Genomic DNA, 23,640 nt, shown 5'->3' on the forward strand with positions numbered 1-23,640 from the left:
AATGACCGGTTTTTATTGGAAATATCAAACATCCACAAGTCTGTTCTGCCCTTTATCTCACACACCTTAATAACTAAAGTGTAACTTCAAATCAACTTAAATCAAGGAGCAGTAGCTATGACCTTATGCGCTTCCCTGTAGCTGCTGCTGACAAATACACTGGATTTTGTTATGTCATCATATACAGTAAGGGCCTAAACAATAACATGCAATATCCCAATTTGAACAGAGGGGTCACTATAGTACAACATTTACATTTACATTTACATCATTTGGCAGACGCCCTTATCCAGAGAGACGTACATAAGTGCTTAAATCTCTAAAATTGAATACATTAATAACAACATTTCAACAAACAATGCACAGATGTTCATAGAGAACAGCACAAAGTCTCTACACAGATGACAATTCCACCCAAACTTTTGTGTAATCAGAACCTCTGTGTCTTGTAATAGTCGATGTTTTCCCCCTTGTTCCTCTGTTCCTATGTCCAGTAGGTACAACTGTAGAATTATGACATAAATGTGTTTGTGTGATTATTCAGGTCTGCATTTATTCCTGAAGAACTCACCTTTACAAAAACAGCACAGATCTCTGAAAATGAGTTCCCCTGATGATGAGGATAAAGCTGAGAGGTGAGACATTTAAAGTAACATGTAAAATATTGATCATGAAGCATTCAGTGTTTTATTTCTACTCAGAAGAAACGTGTCCTCTTCTGGGTGACACCGGATAGTGTGATTATATATCATTAAATTATTCATGTGCAGAAGAGTAATGACTTTACTTTTTACTTTAACGTGTTTGACAGAATTAGTGTTTTTTCGAAAAAGTTTATTAAGAAAAACAAAATGAAAGCTCTGTTGACTGACCATCCAGTGGGGCCAGTCGCTGTACCTCAGTTGATTCAATCTGTACATATGCACATTGTTTTCAATTAGAAATACAAAAAAAGGACCCAGATCATCTGACCCCAGCGTCGTGTCTATGAAGAGTGACGCATCAATGGAGTTTCCATTAATGTTTCAAAAGACAGATGTAATAAGGTGAGTAAAGTCTTTCATATCCTGACATTATTCTGCCAACCAAAGGCCCAACCAAACAACCAAAGGCCTTCATCCTCTGTGTAAGCTGAAACCAGTGTTTATTTAAATTATGTATTATATATTTAATATCCGCCAGTTTGTTTTACTCCATCTTCAGTCTCTAATAACACAGATCACGTTTGTCTGAAGCCTTTTGTTTAACTGAAATTTTTACAATTAAATATCCGAAAAAATACCCAGATCATCTGACCCCAGCGTCATGTCTATGAAGAGTGACACGTCAATGGAGTTTCCATTAATGTTTCGAAAGACAAATGAAAAAAGGTGAGTAAAGTCTTTTATATCCTGACATTATGTTGCCCTTAAAGGAAGCTCTAATTTGACCCCACTTTTTTATTTTACAAAATATGAACCGCTATTGATGGAAACCTGAAAGAATTTAGATACAAGAAACAGCTTGAACCTATTGCCGTATCTATGAATGTTTTGTTTGTACAAGGGAACTTCTATATTTTATATTCAGCATTAGATTTTATTAAGTACAGTCTATTAAATGTCATCAAATTCAATTAAAGAGGTGAGTACATAGACAGACAAACTAACAAAGGATAATAAATAAAAATACAGAAAAAATTAAATATAAATTAATTATAATATATAAGTGAGAAACATGACACAGACCACTAATCATCATGCTCACAATACAATGAATACAATCTATAATAATATATTGCGAGGGTAATATTATAATAGCAATTATATAATAGGAAAAAAAATATTTTGTATTTTTGTAGTAGCTGCCATGTTGCATCTCACACAGAAAAAAACTATTAGGCAGCATCACCAAATATTTCAATAATCATACCATCAAAAAAACATGAAGAAAATATCGTTAATTAATGGCGAGGTTGGAAAGTTTAGGAAGAAATGAACTGGTCTCATAAGTGGCTGACGTGTATTTTCCCACAGAAATACAAGATTACACTATGATTAAGTTTATTAACTAACAAGTTTCAGGATTACGAATCAAATACAGAATGATTTGATATCTCAGTAATTACACCATCACATAACATGGAAAAGTTTGACCAATTTTGGAATCCACCAATCAGAGCATTAGTTGTCTTGTTGCTAGGCAGATCTCCTTGTATGGTAAATCACGTCAAAGGAAGACCAGAGTGAGCCGTTTTAAGTAAACCTATAAAAGTGAACATGTGGTCGTTCTGGATTTTTTTTCTCATTCTATCTCTCATAGTTGAACTGTACCTATGATGAAAATTACAGGCCTCTCTTATCTTTTTAAGTGGGAGAACTTGCACAATTGGTTGCTGACTAAATACTTTTTTGCCCCACTGTATATGTACAGGATGTATGTTCTGTATATCACGATTCAATTGAATCAATAAGTCTTATATGAAGAAATAGACTTTTTACACCATTTCATCACAAAACCTCCTTTTGTAGTATTTTTATTATAAAATCCACCTTGAAGAATTTTATTCCTTCTTTAACACTAACTGAATTTACTCTTGAATTAAAGAGAGAGACATGACACATCAAATCCTTCCACATCGAAGTTGGAAGCTGAATCACAGGTATGTATATGTGTGTTTGTAAAAAATGAACTTTTTACTGTTTAGTTCTTTAGTTAGTTCATTTGGTTAATTGATTAATTATTTATTTTTAGCCTTTAGTGATGGAGTGCAAAGAGCATCAGAGTAGTACCGAAGGTGTGGTACAGAAAATAATGAAAAAGCTCAAATCGAAAATGCAGAGCAAGTTTCAGATGATTAACGAGGGAATGTCAGTGTATGGAAACTTAAGACATCTAAATGAGATTTACACAGAGCTCTACATCACATCAGATTGTGAGTGTGGACACATCAATAAGGAACATGAGATCAGACGTGTTGAAAAGGCATGTAGGAGACTAATAACAGAGGAGTCCATCAATTATAATGACATATTTGAAGCCTTACCTGGAGATGAGAAACCCATCAGAGCTGTGCTAACAGAAGGCATTGCTGGAATTGGGAAAACAGTTTCTGTTCAGAAGTTTGTTCTGGACTGGGCTGAAGGAAAAGCAAATCAGGATTTGGACTTTATTTTTCCATTTAACTTCAGGGAGTTGAATTTTAAGAAACAAGAACATCTCAGTTTGTTGGAGCTTCTCCACTTTTTCTTCCCAGAAACCAAAGAACATAAAATAGACTTTAATCGTTACAAAACGATGTTCATCTTCGATGGACTGGACGAGTCTCGTATTTCTCTGGATTTCATAAGCAGTAAAATGTTGACTGATCCAACAGAATCAGCTTCAATAGACACTCTGTTAACAAACCTTATTAACAGGAATCTACTTCCATCTGCAATTCTCTGGATAACATCTCGACCAGCAGCATCCAGTCAGATTCCTGCTGTTTATATTGACAGAGTAACAGAGGTACGAGGCTTCAATGACCCTCAGAAAGATGAGTACTTCCTGAAAAGGATCAGAGATCAAATCCTGGCTAATAAAATAATCTCACACCTAAAGTCAACTCAGAGTCTTTATATTATGTGCCACATTCCAGTCTTCTGCTGGATTTCATCGAATGTTCTTGAGGGAATGTTCAGTGAAGCAGAAAGTGGAGAGATCCCAAAGACCCTGACTCAAATGTTCACACATTTCCTGATCTTACAGATCAAACGTGGATCCCAAAAGTACAAAAAATGTGAAATGAATCCTGAACAGATTGCAGACATTGTATTTAAACTGGGAAAGCTTGCGTTCCAGCAGCTGGAGAAAGGAAACCTGATCTTTTATGTAGACGACATCATTGAGTGTGGGATTGATGTCCAAAAGGCCACGGTGTACTCAGGGGTTTGCACTCAGATCTTTATTGAGGAAGTCACTTCACACCTGGGGAAAGTGTACAGCTTTGTGCATCTGAGTGTTCAGGAGCATCTTGCAGCTATGTATGTATTTCTCTCATGTGTCAATGGAAATCTCTCAAAACAACAAACCCCTGAAATCTTCGGCCTCTCCAGCAAAGCAACACTGATAGACCTTCTAAAGACAGCAGTAGACAAGGCCTTACAGAGTAAGAATGGACACTTGGACCATTTCCTCCGCTTCCTCATGGGTCTCTCACTGGAGTCTAATTCAATTCTCTTCCAGTGCCTACTGACAGAGACAGGACGCAGCTCTCTGAGCAAAGATGCTGCTGTCACAAACAAGGAAATAACAACGTACATCAAGGAGAAGATTAGAGAGAATCCAACAGAATGCAAAACCATCAATCTGTTCTTTTGTCTGAATGAACTGAATGACCAGTCTCTGGTACAGGAAGTTCAAGCCTTTTTGAATAAAAGAGAAAATTATCGACTCCGTGGAGTCCAACTTTCTCCAGTTCAGTGGTCAGCTCTGGTTTTCTTGCTGCTGAACTCAGAAGAGGAGATAGAAGAGTTCAACCTACAGAAGTATGAAGCATCTGATGAGTGTCTGATGAACTTGTACCCAGTTGTCACTGCATCCAGAAAAGCTCTGTAAGTTTTTCTTGATTTTCTGTGAATGTGGTTCATTTGTTAAATTTCAGTAATGATGAGATCATATTTATTCTACTAGAGTCATTAATGTCTACTAAAGTCAATAAACATTTTTTTCTACAGGCTGTGTGATAGTAATCTCACAAAGATAAGCTGCAGAGTTCTGGCTGAAAACGTTCTCATAGCAGACTCGTCATGTCTGAGAGAGCTGGACCTGAGTGATAATAAACTGCAGGATTCGGGAGTCAAACTGCTTTGTCTTGGGTTGAAGAACAAAAAGTGTAGATTGGAAATCTTACGGTAAGAGCTTGATTTACTTTTTAAAGTAATGAGTGACCGTAGTGCTAATAGTCTGCACTAAAAGTAAGAGAGAAACGGCGGATACATTTACGGCATTTGGCCCACATTCTTACCCAGAGCGAATTCTATTGAATAAAACTGAGCAATATGTTAGAAATGTTGAGGAATATGTTGGATAATATATACTACAAACTAAAACTATTAAGGTGAGTTCTTCTTGTATGATCTCTTCGTATTCTGCGTATTCAGTACATAAGATTGTTGCTGAATAAAAGGAATAATATGTTTGGGGATCATAGTACAGGAAAAGCTGAAAAATCAAAAAGAATCTTCAGCACCAACAGTGAATGTAAAATTATTGTATTAATACTGCACTAAAGTCTAATGTCTTTTTCTCCTGCAGGCTGCGTAACTGTAACATTACAGACGAAGGCTGTGACGATCTTGCTGCAGCTCTGATGTCAGAGTCACACCTGAGAGAACTCGATCTGAGAGATAATGCTTTAGGGGACCAGGGAGTGAAACTGCTAACTGATATAAAGGAAGATGCAAAGTACACACTGGAGAAGTTGGAGTGAGTTACTACAAATCCTTTCTCAATAAATTATATAAGGTCATATTGGAAATCTTCATGTCATAAGGAATGTCATACTTAATATGTCATTATTTAAGTCATTATTTGGCAAAAACAGGTAAAATAATGTACTGAAGGTGATGGAAGCTGGTAGTAACATTTATTGTTATCAGTCCTGTCCATAATGGACTAAATAATCTAATTTCTCTGTATTCTTATTTTTAAAATGCATTCGTTCTGAAAACAAGGTGGACACCTCTAGGTTGTGCTTCAGGAAAAAAAAACAACTTAATAACAAGTAACAAAATGAAGCCAGAATAAACCCTGTTAATGCTTTCAATAAAATAATGAATGTTTTCCCCAATTTATTGTAAGACCGAATGTCCTACCTGTGGTTGAACCTATAACACTGGGTTCTTTTTGAGGAGGACAATATAAACCATTTATCACTGTTAGCTGGGTATAAATTTGCTAAAATAATATAAAACATATAGTAATGTTTATGTTAATATAGAATCAGAATCAGAAAGGTCTTTATTGCCAAGTATGTTTTCACAATTTTTTCTAGTACAGGAGCTCCACAGTGTAAACATGTAGCAATGGTAAGACATGAACACATAAATAATAGACAGTTGTATGTGCAAATTGAAATATAAGTGTGCAAATTGAAGTAAAAATGTGCAAATTCAAATATAGATGTGCAAAATAAAATATAAATGCGTTTGTATAAATGGGGTTTGTTCTGTGTATGTTAGGTGTTCATCAGATGTATGTTAAGTGTTCATCAGATGGATTGCCTGAAGGAAGAAACTGTTCCTATATCTGGTCGTTTTGGTGCTCTGTTTATTCCCAATTTGTGGCTCGAATGCACAGAAATGAATTGTTCATGATCATTCAAATTCCACGTTAAGGATTAAGTCGAATGCAGCATTATTTCTAGTCAGGAGGATGAAGCTGGATATGGAATTAGTGATGTTAATAAAGGTCCAGCCTGGATATGAATATGCAGCTAAAACACACACCAATGCTCTTAACCAGAACATGAAGTATACTATACAATGCTTCAGTATTATTAAGATTAAAAAAGATCACCAAGTCATTGTTTTTTTATTGAAATCTATTTAAAGGTTTTTAAATAATGTGTGTAGGGAATATGGGCTTGATTTTATATGTTGTATTAAATGTGTGACATTACTGTCCAATTATCTTACAGAGTCTAAATCTCCAGACCAGACCAGGTGTAAGGATGAACCTGATGGAGCTCTTTTGCTGTTATTCTTTATAATTTTACAATCTTTAATTGTTTTAGGGGGCACGGTGGCTTAGCGCGTAGTGGTTACATTTACATGTACATTTACGGCATTTAGCAGACACCCTTATCCAGAGTGACTTACAACTGAGCAACTGAGGGTTAAGGGCCTTGCTCAGGGGCCCAGCAGTGGCAGCTTGGTGGATTTGGGGTTCGAACCCATGACCATCCGATCAGTAGCCCAACACCTTAACCACTGAGCTACCACATCCACAGCACGTTCACCTCACACCTCCAAGGTTGGGGGTTCGATTCCCGCCTCCACCTTGTGTGTGTGGAGTTTGCATGTTCTCCCCGTGCCTCGGGGGTTTCCTCCGGGTACTCCGGTTTTCTACCCTGGTCCAAAGACATGCATGGTAGGTTGATTGGCATCTCTGGAAAATTGTCCGTAGTGTGTGATTGTGTGAGTGAATGAGAGTGTGTGTGTGTGCCCTGTGATGGGTTGGCACTCCGTCCAGGGTGTATCCTGCCTTGATGCCTGATGACGCCTCAGATAGGCACAGGCTCCCCGTGACCCAAGGTAGTTCGGATAAGCGGTAGAAAATGAATGAATGAATAATTGTTTTAATGAGTTCAGTAGAGGGAATTAGGGACATTTTTTTTAGCTAACCAAGAAAACATTAGTGGTGTTTGTTGTTATAAACAGAAATGTAACAAAATGACTATTATTTTTTCTATACATTTATAAAATAGTGGATGAATCTCATTTAACTCTTTACACATCATTGGGTAAACTACTGTATTTATACTATAGACTATACTGTGGAGTTCTATATTGTTTAAGGAGCTGATTTCCACATCGCTCCCTAATAGACACCTCAGATTACTGTGCAGTAATTTGTAGTTGAATTTATGCTCATGTAAACTCTTCTTTACTATACAAGTCATTTCTTCACTAGTATACTACTATAATAATAAAAAAAGAAGACATAGGATAAAATAAATTCCAGTAATATAATTGTCTATCACTGATATTATCACTTACACTCACAAAAAGCTTGTTCTGCATGTATTTATGTTACATGTTGTTGAGAGCCAGAGGCATGCACGAGATGTTATCAGACACTGGCATGTACGGGATGGAGTTACAGGACTCTACATACCTGATACTGGTTCTCTTTATACTGGTTCTCAGCAAATAAATAAAAATAAATATAACGATACAAGGGGGCACGGTGGCTTAGTGGTTAGCACGTTCGCCTCACACCTCCAGGGTCGGGGTTCGATTCCCGCCTCCACCTTGTGTGTGTGGAGTTTGCATGTTCTCCCCGTGCCTCGGGGGTTTCCTCCGGGTACTCCGGTTTCCTCCCCCGGTCCAAAGACATGCATGGTAGGTTGATTGGCATCTCTGGAAAATTGTCCCTAGTGTGTGATTGTGTGAGTGAATGAGTGTGTGTGTGTGCCCTGTGATGGGTTGGCACTCCGTCCAGGGTGTATCCTGCCTTGGTGCCCGATGACGCCTGAGATAGGCACAGGCTCCCCGTGACCCGAGAAGTTCGGATAAGCGGTAGAAGATGAATGAATGAATAACGATACAACACGACCAATTATGAACTTAGACAGAAGGATATAGATAGTGCAAAGAAAAGAAGAAATAGGGAAAGAAAAGAGAAACGTAAGGTGAATAAACAAAGAAAGATTGATGTAAAAATACAAAAGGTTGAAGAATTGATTGAAGAGTTGAAAGATTTGAATATAAGGGTTTAAAAGAAGACACCGAGGGATCAGACACTGTACCTAGACAGCTGGAAGAAGATTCCAAAAGAAAAGAAGATTATAATGCATTATGTGTTATGTTTTATTTTCAGAATGTTCAAGAAAAATTCTGAAATGCTTTTCTTTTTATTATAATCATGTATTGTCATGTAATAGAGTTGGTTAGATTAATGTTGTTTATTTTACTGTAAACTTTCTTGTAGTAAACACTTATAAAGCTTACTGTGTATTATCACTAGGGAGTATCCGCACACAAAGTGTTTCAAGGCCTGCTGTTGAAATGTCGCCTACTGTGTATTCGTGGGGAGTGACATACACGTGTAGTGTTTTATAGCTCGCTGTCAAATTCTATGGTGGGAGAAAGCTTCAGTTCTATATAATCACAGCCTGATAAGTCGCAGGAAGTATGACCATATATACACATTAGTAGTGCACACAGAGTCGCTGACGAGATATGTTTGGGAAACCGAGAAGTGTTTATGAACTAATATGGTAGCCGTCTAAAAGGCACAAAGCCAATCAAACTGGCCACAGTAAAAATGTATAAAAGCCCAGCTTGAATCACATTGTGTGTGCATTCTATTGTAGACAGCCTTAGTGCATGTTATACTTTAGGTGCATCAGGGAACAAACGCAAGTTTACACTTGGAGAGTGTTTCTTGGTTTGTTATAATCTTTGCATCTTAATACCTTTTACTTATTCTAGTACTGTTTGATTATTTGAAGGAAGATTTTATTTGTAATTTTCTTTTTATTCTACATATATTACACACACATATCTGTATGTCACTACTTTTAATAAAAAACAAGGCCTCCCATTGTGAGAATCCTGAAAAGACAAAAAGGTCTAAGTCTGACTCCTTCACTTAAAGATTCAAACAATAGATTAAGTAGAAGACCTTGGAGAGGAGCCTTTGTTAGAAGACCGAAGGGACTTCGAAGGACCCCTGCGTTCAAGGTAAGACCAACTTTGATAGTTGATCTTGTGTTTCCAACACGACTCCGTGCCAATTAGGACACATTCCTTAGCGGGGGCGTGCAGGGTTTCCTACGCAATCCGAAAACACGTGTCGCTAAGGGACAAGTACATCAGTATAATTACATCAATGTTATGTTACAGAAGTTAGAGATTTTCAACACTTAATTAAAATAATATAAATTCTCGCTGGAAGAATTCACAGCCACCAGGGTTAGCATTAACCGAGACTTAACACTAGTAGTGAGGTTGACGACTGTGTTTGCATGTTCTATTAATGAGAAAAATAAAGAGCTACACAAACTTCAGGCTTGCTCATGAGGGATTAATATGAATTTAATTTTAAAGATTTTTTTTGCCTTAGATACTCAGTTTGTACATCACTGATTCTCTCTGTACAGTGACTGGGATTAGTCTGATATATCTACTTGTTTTAGCTTACACTCATCACTGTCTCTGCGCCTGACATTTCCGAACATTTCGCATATACTGTAACGATGCACAAAGTGAAAGACCTATTTTGAAAAATTACTGAAAGCTAATGAACTCCTCACCTGAATAAACATTTTAAAACATTTCCCACGAGGTGTATCTTTGATGTGTTATATGAGTGTCAATATGACCTGTATATATTTAAAGAATCATGTGATCTGAATAAAGAGGTTATAACAGATCACAGCCAAACACACAGTATCATTAAAACCAAGGAGTGATGAAGTCTGGATTTCTGGAAAGGAAAATTTATAAATGAGGAGCTGTGTATAATATTTGGTTTTATTGTCATTTCAAATTATACATATCTGACGCAATACACAGTGAAATGTGTGAATAGAAATGTTAGGAGTGGAGTAACTGCCATATCACGTGTAACTGCCATACAACGTGCACCTGGTTATCCTTATGTGACAATCTCATCCAATAATATAAAGAAACAAAGTGAAATTAATGCAGCAAAAAGAGAGAAATGAAATAAAAGACAACAAAGACAGAGAGCAAGGAAAAAGGAATCTGTGGAAAATAAACTAAAAGAAATGGGGAAATTGGTATATGACATAAAGAAATTGAATATATCTGATTAAAACTGTAAAGAAAAAGACCTACAGTAGAAGGAACCTGAGTCAACCCAAAGAGGAACAGACACTGTACCTAGACAGTTGGCTCAAGACCCATCATTTTGCTGAAAGAAGACTATTGAATTGTTATAAGTTTTCTTTTCCATTTTATAGAATGGCAAGTTTCATTTACCTTTTATATGAATGTATGTAACCATTGTGTGATTAAGAAATTATATAATTTTCATTAGTATGTTTAGATATTAAGATAGAGAGTAACAGTGAAAGCTTAAAAGGAAATCACAAGCTTTTGTGCCAGCAGAACAAGAACACACAGTCAGCCGTGCAGCTGAGGAGATTTCTCAGGATGTTTTGCAGAAGCATGAGATCATGAGACACCTGACAGGATACGGACAGAAGCAGAATGACCGTTATGAGATCATACTAATAAATGGTATAAATAGGGTTTTAGAACCAGTTATCGGTGTGCATTCACTTTGGGGCAAGTTCATTGTGCTATACTTTGTTATTGCTTATAGAGGGTGCATCAGGAGAACAAACGCAGGCTTACACTAGGAGAGTGTTTCTTGGTTTGTTTTATCTTTGCATTTTACTTATTTCTACTTACGCTAGAATTGTTTGACTATTTGAAGGAGATTTTGTTTGTAATTTCCTTTTCTTTTACATTACATATATCACACACACCTATTTGTATTACACTATTTTTAATAAAAACAAGGCCTCCCATTGTGAGGATCCTGAAAAGACAAAAAGGTCTAAGTCTGACTCCTTCATCTAAAGATTCAATCAATAGAACAGGTGGAAGAACTTGGAGCAGAACCTTTGTTAGAAGACCGAGGGACTTCGAAGGATACCTGCGTTCAAGGTAAGAGCAACTCTAATTGTTGATCTTGTGTTTTCAAAACTAACCCGTGCAAACTAGGGCACATCCTTTAGTGGGGTTGTGGAAGGGTTTCCTACGCAATCCGAAAACAAGTGTCACTAGAGGACACGTATGTCAGTATAATTACTTCAAATGAGACGTTCCTCCAGGACCAGGGACCTACATAGAACAACACAGTGCTGAAGACTTGTTATGAAATGTTAGGATGTGACCCACTGCTGAGATGCGGAGTAACGACCGAGCGACGGCTTAAAATATCATTCTAACAATTTAATCTGATTTAATTACAAACAAATCGGATAAACGAAGGTATTGTATCAGTAAAAATATTCATTAACTTACAAATAGATCTATTTTTTAAATGTATAAATAAGAAAATGAAGCAAGCATGGTTTGTTTGTTTGTTTGTTTGTTTGTTTATTGCTTTATGATGTGTCTGTGTAGACTAACTATGAATTAGTTTAGACAATAATTCACTGTTTTATCCAAGTCCTTTACACAGAAGCCACAGTACAAAGCAGATGCTGTCTAAAGGTTTCTGGTCTCTTTAGTGCCTCCTGATCTTGTCAACTTGCTGTTGAAGACAGTCGTTTGTCCCTCAGTCCTACACTGCAAAAAACAAAATCTAAGAAAGTAAAAAAAAGCTTATTTCTAGAAAATATGTCTTGTTTTTTGCCATAAAAGATAAAAAGTCTTAGAAAATACATTGCACACTAGCTCATAAATCTTAATTTAAGAAATTTGGTCTTCTTCTTTCTTGACAAGTAAATGTTAACTCCTTTTGAAGTAGATTTTACCAGAAACAAGTGAAAGCTATGAAGTGCAAGTTTTGGTGCATGTTCAGTTAGATTGTTGTGCTAATTTTAAGAATAATACCACCCCTAAAAACTCTTTTAGAGTTTTAAAGAATCTTAATTAAGAAAGGTCAAAGATTTGTGTTTTGTTGTCGTTTTAGTGATCTTTTGTTTGTGTCTGTTCATGTATTTGAAAAATCATAAGACAAATTGCTTGTGTGAATATAAACACTTGGTCAAAAAGTGGTTTTATTCTGATTTATTATATTTCTTATCATCAACAACAGTAAGAGATTTATTTATTCCTGGGGCTGTCAAAACAGACAGCAGTTAACATGAGTATTAAAGTTTATCCAAGGAATATTCTGGGTAAGCTAATTTTGACCTGTACTTTGGATTAATGTTACCCAAAGTGTAGTAAAACATGAGCAACTTATTCTTTGAAGCATGAGACCCAAGTGGATTGCAAATTTTGATTTCATCCGAATAAAGGATTATCTGTAAAGCAGACGGTCTAGATGAAAATAAAGGGTGTGAAAGCATTAGTTTGCCATCTATGATGTCATATAAAATATCCACTGCTGCATTTTTGAGATCCAACATTTTTCATGGCAAAGATTTTTGGATGAGACAATAATTGTTCTAGTTCGTCATTTTTGTGTTTGTGAGAAGTCTATGGTGAGACACATGACAGATACAGATATCTTTCCACTTCTCTTTAACAACAGTCCCATCTGATCAGGAAGTCTTCCTTTGTACTCATTTTTATTTATTTATTCATCCTTCGTTTTTTTTTTATTATTATTATTATTCTCTTTTTTTATTACACTTTAAAGACAGACAATTAATTTTAGTGTAGTCTGTTCAATGACAATAAGGAATTTATCTATATATACACAGTGAATGCGGGTAGTTTAATCAGATCAGAATGCGATCAGTGTTTTCTGCTCTTCCGTGTTGTTTTGTTTAAACCGAAAGTAAAACGTTACCGTCGGCGATCAGAAAACACAGTAAGTACTTCTGGGATTTTTCAACAAGTGCGTCATTTATTATATATATATATATATATATACAGGGTGGTTAGGGATTATACGGAGAGAAAGAACATGACAATCTCTGGTGTTTGTGATAATTCACACTCTCCTGTGTTTATAATGATTTATAATCTCACCCATCAGCTTCCTCAAACCGTCTAAGGAGGTTTTTCTTTGTCACAGTCACATCAGACTTGTTCATTCCGGATAAATACAAACACATTTAAATATGTCTAATATAAATGTTCATTTAGAAAAGTGCTATAGAAATAAAACGAATTGAATTGAACAACAGTGATTAGTGAAAGGTCACTAGGATTGACGGTCATCAGTGATCAGTTGTTCAATTCGGTCTTCGTTCTTCTTGACTTGTACCTTATTATTTATCGACTGTGACTGTGTGATTGCAGGTCTGTCTTTATTCTTGACGAACACAACAAAACACAGCACACACCTGTGAAAATGAGTTCCCCTGATGGCGTTATAGATGGGAGGTGAGACATTTAAATAATCACATGAAGAATGAACGTAGAATTGGTAGAATAGCAGCAGGTCTCATGTAAAGCATCTGCATTTGTTATTAGGTTTACTAGATGGCGCTGCGTCTCTGTTACTAGACTGTACACAGGAACTCAGACCTTGATCCTTTTATAAGTACAAGTCATTGCAGCCAAATGGGAATTTTCACACTGAACCAATAATAAAAGCACTAATAAGTGGCATCATTTTCTTTGGTTTCTTTAATGCAGCAGACCTGCTGTGTAATAGCAGTAATGTGTACATTGTGTATTAAATTAGACACCGGAATGGAAGGTCTGTCTCACCTGAACCCAGCGCTGTGTCTATGAGAAGTCAGCAGTCAATGGGAGCAGAAATAGTGTTTCAACAAGCAGAGGAAGAAAGGTACAGTAAATTAAGTAAGATTTAAAATTAGATATGTTTGAAGTAGTTGACTTGGTTTGAATAAATAAAAAACTCCATAGGAACAACTTTATGTGTTATGAAACTGCATAGGAACAACTTTATGTGTTATGAATGAACTTGAAGAAAACACTTGTGTGTAATCAGCATATTTAAAAATAAATGTAAAATACTTTTCATTTATTCACATTGGTGCTGTTTTTATTTTACAAAAATTATGAATTGTGACTGGTTTGTGTATTTAGTCTTCTTCTTCAAAAGAGCTTCGAGTCCCCTGAACCCAGCGCTGTGTCTATGAAGAGTGAGCAATCAATGGGAGCAGAAATAGTGTTTAAGGGAGCGAAAGAAAGGTAAGGAAGGCAATATGGACGGTTTTACATCCCAACACACTAATTTAAAAAATAAATAAATAAAATAGAAAAAAAACAGTCCTTAGGAACAGCTTTATGTTTTATATGAACAAACTGCAAGAAAATGCTTGTGTATTTTGAGCATGTTTTTAATAATAAGTTAAAATACTTTTGCTACTACAGGGCCACAGAGTCCCCTGAACCCAGTGTTGTGTCTATGAAGAGTCAGCAATCAATGGGAGCAGAAATAGTGTTTCAGAGAGAGAAAGAAAAGTATGTTTATATTACAAAAATACTCTGTAAATGGACTATAGGAAAAACTGTTTGGGCTAACACACACACACCCACCCACACACACACACACACACACACACACGTGTGTGTGTAGGCCGCAATTAAATTCACTCAGTTAGTTGAATGTATAACAACATGCATATTCACTATTTATGAATGTGATCATTGATTGTTCCTCAAAATAGTAAATATCAGGTTTTTTACTCTACTGTCACTGTATTAAACCATCAACAAAGAGTTTTATTGCTTACTTAACATTAGCATAATGTTTTCTTTATTTAAGAAATAAACATGGCATATCAGATCCCTTGATGGTGCTCAATGCTGATTCCCTGGACTTGGTATGTACTGTATGTGTGTTTGTGAGTGAGTGAGTTTGGGAGATTAGGTTCTATTGGTCCTAATACACTTAATACACTCTTAATATCTTCTATATGTCTCCTAAAGTATGGTGAGATTTTATCATTTTGTCTAAACTTTTCTTTAAAGTGGGCACTTCTCTTCATGACCACCTAAGAACCTTATCCATATCCTCACTCCTCCTTATCTATCCGAGCTCCTCCATCCTTACATCCCAACACAGATTCTCAGGTCCACTGATACAGGTCTATTCACCCTACCTTATTTCTCCTTCTCCTCCATGACTGGTACATCATTTGTGGCCAACTCCAAAACTTTGGAAATCAATCCTCCAGAATCTCAATCTCAACTTTTAAATCACAAATCTAAACACATTTATTTATTCAGCACTTTGGCTCTGTCCTAGTTTCTTTGTCTGTTTGTGTCTTACTGTAATCATGTGTCTTTCATATTAGCTGTCCTTACTGTCGAGTTACTGAGACAATTCCCTACCAGACCACCAGAGGGAGTATTTGTTTTCACGTCATGTGTTTATTGTTCTGTTTCCTGCCTTGTCACCTGTTTCCCATTTGTCCTAATGTTGTGTTGTTAGTTTTGTTTTGTGCTAATAAGTTCTATCCTGCACCCTGGTCTGATTTTCACTAATGTGGTGGTACAAGCTCTTGGTGGAGTCCCAGGTTCTACCCACACCTCTGGTATGCAGGTAGAACCCAGACTGTGTGATTTTCCATTTTCCTTTTTTCCCATTTCCACATGACAGAACATGACAACAACAACTCCAGTGATTCTTCTTGAGAGACCAGATGTTCTAATATTTTGTTTTACTGGAGCTTCTAAGCTAATATGTTGTCTTTAGAGCTTTGTCTCCTCTTCAAATCACTCCAAAATTGTTTTATTGCATTCCTGAGCATTGTTAAATTATTAACTATTTATTTTAAGTACCAAAACAGTCTCAGTGAATTCTGATAAAACAACAACCCAAATATTTCCTGATAAGTCTTTATTAATCTGTCCTGAACTCAGTAATTTATTAACAAATTAATGAATTGGTTAATTTGTTATGTTTCTGTTTGGCCCAAAGAACAAAGAGCATCAGAGCAGTAATGAAGGTGAGGTACAGAACACCATTCATGTGCAGAAAAACACAGAACTTCACATCACCAATGTAGTTTTTATTTTATTAATTGATTAATCTTTACATGATTTATTAATCATGTAAAGAAGATTAAATTTGTTTTATCAAGCTTTTTTAACTTAGCGTCAAGATGGTAATATTTTTTAAACAAAAGCCAAATATTGTGTTCTTTTTTCTGTGTCCTCAGAACTGAACCATGTGTGGAAGAAAAGATTCAAATCAAAAATGCAGAGCAAGTTTCAGACAATAAACGAGGGAATCTCAATGTATGGAAACTTAAGACTTCTAAATGAGATTTACACAGAACTCTACATCACATCAGATACTGGGTTTGGACACGTAAATGATGAACATGAGGTCAAATGTGTTGAAAAGTCACATAGGAGACTAATAACAGAGGAGTCCATCAATTATAATGACATATTTAAAGCCTTACCTGGAGATGAGAAACCCATCAGAGCTGTGCTAACAGAAGGCATTGCTGGAATTGGGAAAACAGTTTCTGTTCAGAAGTTTGTTCTGGACTGGGCTGAAGGAAAAGCTAATCAGGATTTGGACTTTATTTTTTCATTTAACTTCAGGGAGTTGAATTTTAAGAAACAAGAACATCTCAGTTTGTTGGAGCTTCTCCACTTTTTTTTCCCAGACACCAAAGAACATAAAATAGACTTTCATCGTTACAAAATCTTGTTCATCTTCGATGGACTGGACGAGTCTCGTTTTTCTCTGGATTTCACAAACAGTAAAATGTTGACTGTTCCAACAGAATCAGCTTCAATCGACACTCTGTTAACAAACCTTATTAACAGGAATCTGCTTCCATCTGCATTTCTCTGGATAACATCTCGACCAGCAGCATCCAGTCAGATTCCTGCTGTTTATATTGACAGAGTAACAGAGGTACGAGGCTTCAATGACCCTCAGAAAGATGAGTACTTCCTGAAAAGGATCAGAGATCAAACCCTGGCTAATAAAATAATCTCACACCTAAAGTCAACTCAGAGTCTTTATATTATGTGCCACATTCCAGTCTTCTGCTGGATTTCATCAACTGTTCTTGAGGGAATGTTCAGTGAAGCAGAAAGTGGAGAGATCCCAAAGACCCTGACTCAAATGTTCACACATTTTCTGATCTTACAGATCAAACGTGGATCCCAAAAGTACAAAAAATGTGAAATGAATCCTGAACAGATTGCAGACATTGTATTTAAACTGGGAAAGCTGGCGTTCCAGCAGCTGGAGAAAGGAAACCTGATCTTTTATGTGGACGACATCATTGAGTGTGGCATTGATGTCCACGAGGCCACGATGTACTCAGGGGTTTGCACTCAGATCTTTATTGAGGAAATCACTTCACTCCTGGGGAAAGTGTACAGCTTTGTGCATATGAGTGTTCAGGAGCATCTTGCAGCTATGTATGTATTTCTCTCATGTGTCAATGGAAATCTCTCAAAACAACAAACCCCTGAAATCTTCGGCCTCTCCAGCAAAGCAACACTGATAGACCTTCTAAAGACAGCAGTAGACAAGGCCTTACAGAGAAAGAATGGACACCTGGACCTTTTCCTCCGCTTCCTCATGGGTCTCTCACTGGAGTCTAATTCAGCTTTCTTCCAGTGCCTACTGACGGAGACAGGACGCAGCTCTCTGAGCAAAGATGCCGCTGTCACAAACAAGGACATAACCACGTACATCAAGGAGAAGATTAGAAAGAATCCAGCAGAATGCAAAACCATCAATCTGTTCTATTGTCTGAATGAACTGAATGACCAGTCTCTGGTACAGGAAGTTCAAGCCTTTTTGAATAAAAGAGAAAATTATCGACTCCGTGGAGTCCAACTTTCTCCAATTCAGTGGTCAGCTCTGGTTTTCTTGTTGCTGAACTCAGAAGAGGATCGAGAAGAGTTCAACCTACAGAAGTATGCAGCATCGGATGAGTGTCTGAAGAACATGTACTTACTTATCGTTGCATCCAGAAAAGTACTGTAAGTTTTTTCTGCCTGTGATTTTTATCCTTGTATGAATTTGTTTTATGACATCAATAATGATCAGACTACTACTTATATTTATAATTATAACTCACAAGGACCTTAAAGGGGGTCACATGGTTAGTTTAACGTTAATTGTTCTGAACTATTATTAGACTGAGACGTCACATTTGACCGTTTTTACTGCTTCCAACATCCAGCTTTGTGAACTGACTGTTCACTTGCTGCCTTAATATATTCCACCCCAGAGATGTGCCATTAGTAGTAAAGCTAATAGAACTAGATGTTTCAATCCCTTTAGTAGGAAACTCCTGGTAGTAGCAGTCGGTAAGGGGTGGCAAAAAAAAGTAGGGTAAGGTATGTCAATTGAAGCCCACAACGTCTCCAGAAGGCTCAAAGGTGTACCCAGCGTCCCAGGTACACCCCCCTCTATGCCATACCCTCTATATCCCTGATGCCTATGCCTGACATCTCTACCTTGCTGCCCAAGTGAGGTCCTTATGCCTGATCCAGAGCCAGTTACTGCTTTTTTGGCTTTTTTTAGACTTGTAGTACACCCTGCTGAAATGTGCCTTAGGATTGCATTTACTTGACACAGGGAACAGACGGGATCTTTAGCAGGTCATATGTGGCTCTGATGACAAAACTCAGCTGTGCTCCCTCCATCTGCCAGGACTTCCCAGTTGGTCCATTTTCCCTGCTTGGCGATTGAGACGGCTTTGGCATGTCGCTCTCCCTCCTCCTGTCTCCTGACCTCTTTTACCACTAGCTGTCTTTTCTGTACTGATGTTGCTTTGTGCCACAGAGGAGTTTTTGGGATGAGTCCAAGCCCTACCCTCCCATTCTGTACTTGTCCGACCACATCTCTGACTTTGCACTCTGAACAGTTTCTGATGGGGGTTTGAATGACTGCATCCTCAGATTCAGTTAGGGTCAATATGAGCCTTGCTTTTGTCCATTTGAACTCTTCAACGATTCCTGTGATTGGTAGTTCCAACTCGCCATGTCCATAGAGTCCGACGGAACTTAAACAACATGGCCAAGCCACTGCTTCAGCTGCATGCTGATCAGCCTTTCCAACTTTTCAAACTTGGTGATGGGGATCTCATACAAAGTTAAAGGCCATAAGAGCCTTAGGAGTATTCCAAACTGAAAGCACCACCACTTGTGTTTTCCTGGCAACAATGTCTTGTTGATGCACTCCATGTACATACTGACATCATTTTTCAGTTGTTCAAACTGCTTGGTGTCTTTGAGCTTCACATCATACCATCTCCCCAAGCTCTTTACTGGCATTTCTTACACAGTTGGTACAGGTGTTCCGCTGACATAAAATCTTTGATCTTTCTTGACTTGGCCTTTCACAATGGAGAAGCTTCTGCATTTAATGGGCTTTAACTTCATCCTTGCCCATGTTATATTTTCATGAGGTTTCTCCAATAGCCTCTTGCTGCAGGGGACAGTTGTTGTGAGCGTTGTTAGATCATCCATATTGGCTCAAATTGGTGGTAATTGCACTGTAGTCATTCTCTTCCCACAACCCATTTTGAGGCTCTGATAATGATTTACATTGCCATCCTGAAGGCCAGTGAAGAGATGGTTAACCCCAACACGATGCCTACCTCCAGCAGTTGCCAAATTGTGGTAACGCTTGATGTTGTAAGGCAAAACTATAGATCCTGGAAGTAGTGTTTCACTAGATTTGTGATTGTAGTTGTCAACTGGAACTACATGTCACTGAAACTACATGTTTTGTTTTAAATACTGCATCAGTTATTGTGCCAACACACTGAAAAAGATCTTGCCTTCAATGTTAAGAAGGTTTATCTGGTGGAACTGTTCAATGGTGGTTGAGTTCTATTCTTTTGGGATTTTCTGTGGTGCGCTGGTTGTTGAATTCAGTCTGTGAACCTTCTTGAGCCCCTGCTCTCGCAGACTCTAGGGGTATTCTTCTTTTTAAACTTTCATAGCCAGATAAGTTGTCTCTTGTGCCCTAATAGGGTGACATGATAATGAACATTATTCACCAGACCTGTCAGTGGGTTTAATGTTGTGGCTGATATATAGAAAGGTTCTTAATGATGCATGTTGTGACAGATTTTATATTATTTTTTATTAATTTAAATTAATGCTCACATTTAATTTGTTACAGGCTGTGTGACTGTAACCTTACAAAGAAAAGTTGTAAAAGTCTGGCCAATGGTCTCAGCTCAGAATGTTCCTGTGTGAGAGAGCTGGACCTGAGTGATAATAAACTACAGGATTCAGGAGTCAAACTGCTTGCTGATGGGCTAAAGAATCCACAGTGTAAATTAGAGATCCTACGGTAAGAGCACTATTTTCTTCGTCTGTAAATCAAATCAAGAAATAAATTATCTAAATGTAGGAGTGGAAAAAGCTGTAAAAAAGCTGATAAGGTGATACTCTGGGGAATGTACTGAATTTATGTACTGTATGCATTATTTGGATTAAATGGATGAGGTTCTCTGGACAGATCACTTATTCCTTTTTTCTGTTTCAGACTTGGTGACTGTGGTCTCACTGAGAAATGCTGTGCAGATATTGCTTCAGTTCTTTCCTCTACGTCATCATGTCTAACAGAGTTGCGTCTCAGCCGCAATAAACTGGGGGATTCAGGAGTAAAGCGGCTCTCAGAGGCCCTGCAGAGCCCGAACTGTAAACTAAAGACACTGAGGTGAGAAAGCTCTGTCAACTTTAAACAAACCAAGACCCAGTAGTATAGTATCAAAACCTTCATTAACGTTGTTTTTTCTTTACTTTATAGGATGAATTGCTGTAACATTACAGAGGAAGGATTTACTGCTTTGATTTCAGCTTTGAGGTTGAACCCATCTCACCTGAGGGTGCTGGATGTGGGGAGAAACAAAGCAGGACAGACAGGCCTTGACTTGCTCTCTGAGTTCTTAAAGGAAGAAAGCTGTAAACTGGAGAAATTAAAGTAATGTCAGCTCAAACATATTACTTTTGGTGTGTGTTCTGAGTGACCAACACCAACAGATGTTTTATTTATTTTCCCCACAGGTTATTTGACTGTGGCATTACACAGGAAGGTGGGACTCATCTGATTTCAGCTCTAATATCAAACCCCACTCACCTAAGAGAACTGGATCTGGGCTGGAATAAAATAGGAGACTTAGGAATGAAATTAATCTCTGATCTCCTGAAGATTGAACTCTGTAACCTTGAGATATTAAAGTGAGTTTTATTTGTGTTTTACATTGGTGTGGAAAGTTATTAAGAATTTAAAAAAAGATTCTTCCACAGTGTTTTAGACCTAAATACTACAACAAACACATGACTTTATGAACTTGGACTCTTTTTTCTGCAGGTTGCATGACTGTAACATTACAATGGAAGGCTGTGTCGCTCTTGGCGCAGCTCTGAGCTCAAACTCAACCCTGAGAGAGCTCGATCTGAGCTGTAATGATTTAGGGGACCAGGGAGTCAAACTGCTAACTGATATAAAGGAGAATGAAAAGTGCACACTGGAGAAGTTGGAGTGAGTTACTGACTAACTGCTACAAAAAATTTCACAAACAACATATAACTGATTCATGATAATAAGCATCACAGTGGTGTGATGTGGAAACAATGTTAATGTTATGACCCTGTAGGCTAGTGCCACTGTGTTCCTAGTTGATTAAGTCTTAACACAATCCAACACACAAGCCATGTCTTCATGGGTGCTGGTTGGTGTGGCATGGAGAAGGTATGACATAGGGGTTTAGGTTCTATGCAATGTGGTTAAACGTGCTTAGGTTCAACATTGTTGTTGCCAGTGAGCTTGGGAAGTACAGTAAGTGGTGGGTGTCAAAGTTTGCCTCATGGAGCGCAATGAGCTCATCAGTGGCAGCATGTAGCCCTTAAATTCCTATTTGGCCTCTTGCTGCCAGAGACTGGACTTGAGGAGATGCAGGAAGAGAGTAGATTTTTTTAAGGTCTTAGAAGGTTTGCATTCATGCCCACTGTGGTCTCAAACATCAGAGCAAGAGAAAACACAAATACAAAAACACACAGGGAGTAGGCAAAAAACCTATTTTTAATTACCTTAAAACTAAATAGTGGGAGTTAATGTGGAACGTGAATCGAGCTCTGGGTTTCTTGTGGCAAACTGGGCTACAGTATCATGGCTGAAGAACAGTGAATTGACGAATCAGTTCAATTCATTGCAATGACACAATCTGCTGATGGGCATTGAATGGCCCGTCATCACATGTAACAGAGCAAGCATATTAATATAAATCTGTGATTTGTAGCTGCACAACTTTCACAGCAGCTATTATAGAAAATTAATCAACACCTTCTGACTGATCACAATCTGGAATTTAGCAGTTCTGAGTTTATAAATGATTATAGTTCGTATGGATGTCTAATAATTCTCTCGATTTATCTTACAGGCTCTGAGATCTTGTGACCTGACCTGGTGTAAGTCTTGTGGAGACAACAGCTAACACATACTCACTCTTTCTTAGATGTCCATCATCATTCCTGACACAATTGCTTTCTAGACTCAGATGAGTAATAGATGAGTAATAAGTTTTCCACCTTTGTAGCTAATCAAGCAAACTTAGGTGTTTAAGTGGTGTTTGGCTTCCAGGTCAACAGAATGCCTTCAGAATCATAAAGAAGCTCAGAAATATATTAAATATAGTACAGCTGGAAACCAAGCTGCTGTTTGTGCTGTTGGTTGTAGAAGATTTGTGTGATTACTGCTAGTTTTAGCTTCAATAATGGATTTGGATGGAAATAAATGAATGGAAAATGTGATTAGTGCGGTATGATTGATGTTGATTGTTAGTGTGACAAAGCTCTTACAGAAAAAACCCACATGTGAAATAATGTTTTTTCACAAATTTCATGTTGTTTTAAATGTGAGCAGATTAGAGCTAGCTGTAGGTGAGAGTAGGGTACAGCTGCCACCCAATGTCAAAAACCTCATGTATGGAAAACTAGCGGTTGTGCAGAAGCCTCCAGATGGTCAAGCAGAAGCTTGTCCCAAAAGTCTGCTGCTTTGCTGAAGTCCCTGTTTGAACAGAGGTCCTTTGTTGGTCGAAAACTTCCAGGTGGACAAAGATCTATAGTGGGATAAATTTGCCTGCTTGCTAAAGTCCTATGCTGGGCCTCTGGTTGAGTAGTTGTGTTGGGATGAAGTCCATGATTAGGCAGATGCTTGAGATTGGGCCTGAGGTGCCTGAGGGTAGGCAGAAGTCCAAGTTTCTGGACAGAAGCTCCTGGTTGGTAGAATGCTCAAACTGCTAATTGATAGCAGGGGCATGGGCAGAAGTCTGAGTTCCTCATTGGTCAGTTGGTTGAAGATGTGCAGAAACCTGAGTTTTGC

At 37.6% G+C, this 23,640-nt stretch overlaps 1 protein-coding gene across 1 annotated transcript; it reads left to right on the forward strand.

Annotated features, from left to right (window-relative positions):
• The first annotated feature begins 751 nt into the window (after positions 1–751).
• LOC132851170 (NACHT, LRR and PYD domains-containing protein 5-like) lies at positions 752–23,069 on the forward strand. Its single transcript, XM_060877808.1, has 19 exons — positions 752–1,046; positions 1,287–1,370; positions 2,587–2,641; positions 2,734–4,574; positions 4,698–4,874; positions 5,278–5,448; positions 13,644–13,727; positions 14,032–14,136; positions 14,400–14,504; positions 14,688–14,777; positions 15,082–15,139; positions 16,240–16,267; positions 16,481–18,278; positions 20,434–20,607; positions 20,803–20,976; positions 21,067–21,240; positions 21,324–21,497; positions 21,631–21,801; positions 22,700–23,069. Exons 1-19 carry the CDS (start codon positions 988–990, stop codon positions 22,704–22,706), a joined length of 5,529 nt encoding a protein of 1,842 aa, XP_060733791.1. The 5' UTR covers positions 752–987; the 3' UTR covers positions 22,707–23,069.
• The last annotated feature ends 571 nt before the right edge of the window (positions 23,070–23,640 follow it).

Source organism: Tachysurus vachellii, chromosome 9, assembly GCF_030014155.1.
Source record: "Tachysurus vachellii isolate PV-2020 chromosome 9, HZAU_Pvac_v1, whole genome shotgun sequence".
NCBI classification, from domain to species: Eukaryota; Metazoa; Chordata; class Actinopteri; order Siluriformes; family Bagridae; genus Tachysurus; species Tachysurus vachellii.

Excerpts from the sequence above, each read along its gene's own strand:
- LOC132851170 (XM_060877808.1), top strand. The coding sequence starts at position 988 with ATGAAGAGTGACGCATCAATGGAGTTTCCATTAATGTTTCAAAAGACA. Across the intron at positions 14,137-14,399 it reads CAACAAGCAGAGGAAGAAAG|TCTTCTTCTTCAAAAGAGCT; the intron begins GTACAGTAAATT and ends TTGTGTATTTAG. Across the intron at positions 16,268-16,480 it reads GCATCAGAGCAGTAATGAAG|AACTGAACCATGTGTGGAAG; the intron begins GTGAGGTACAGA and ends CTGTGTCCTCAG.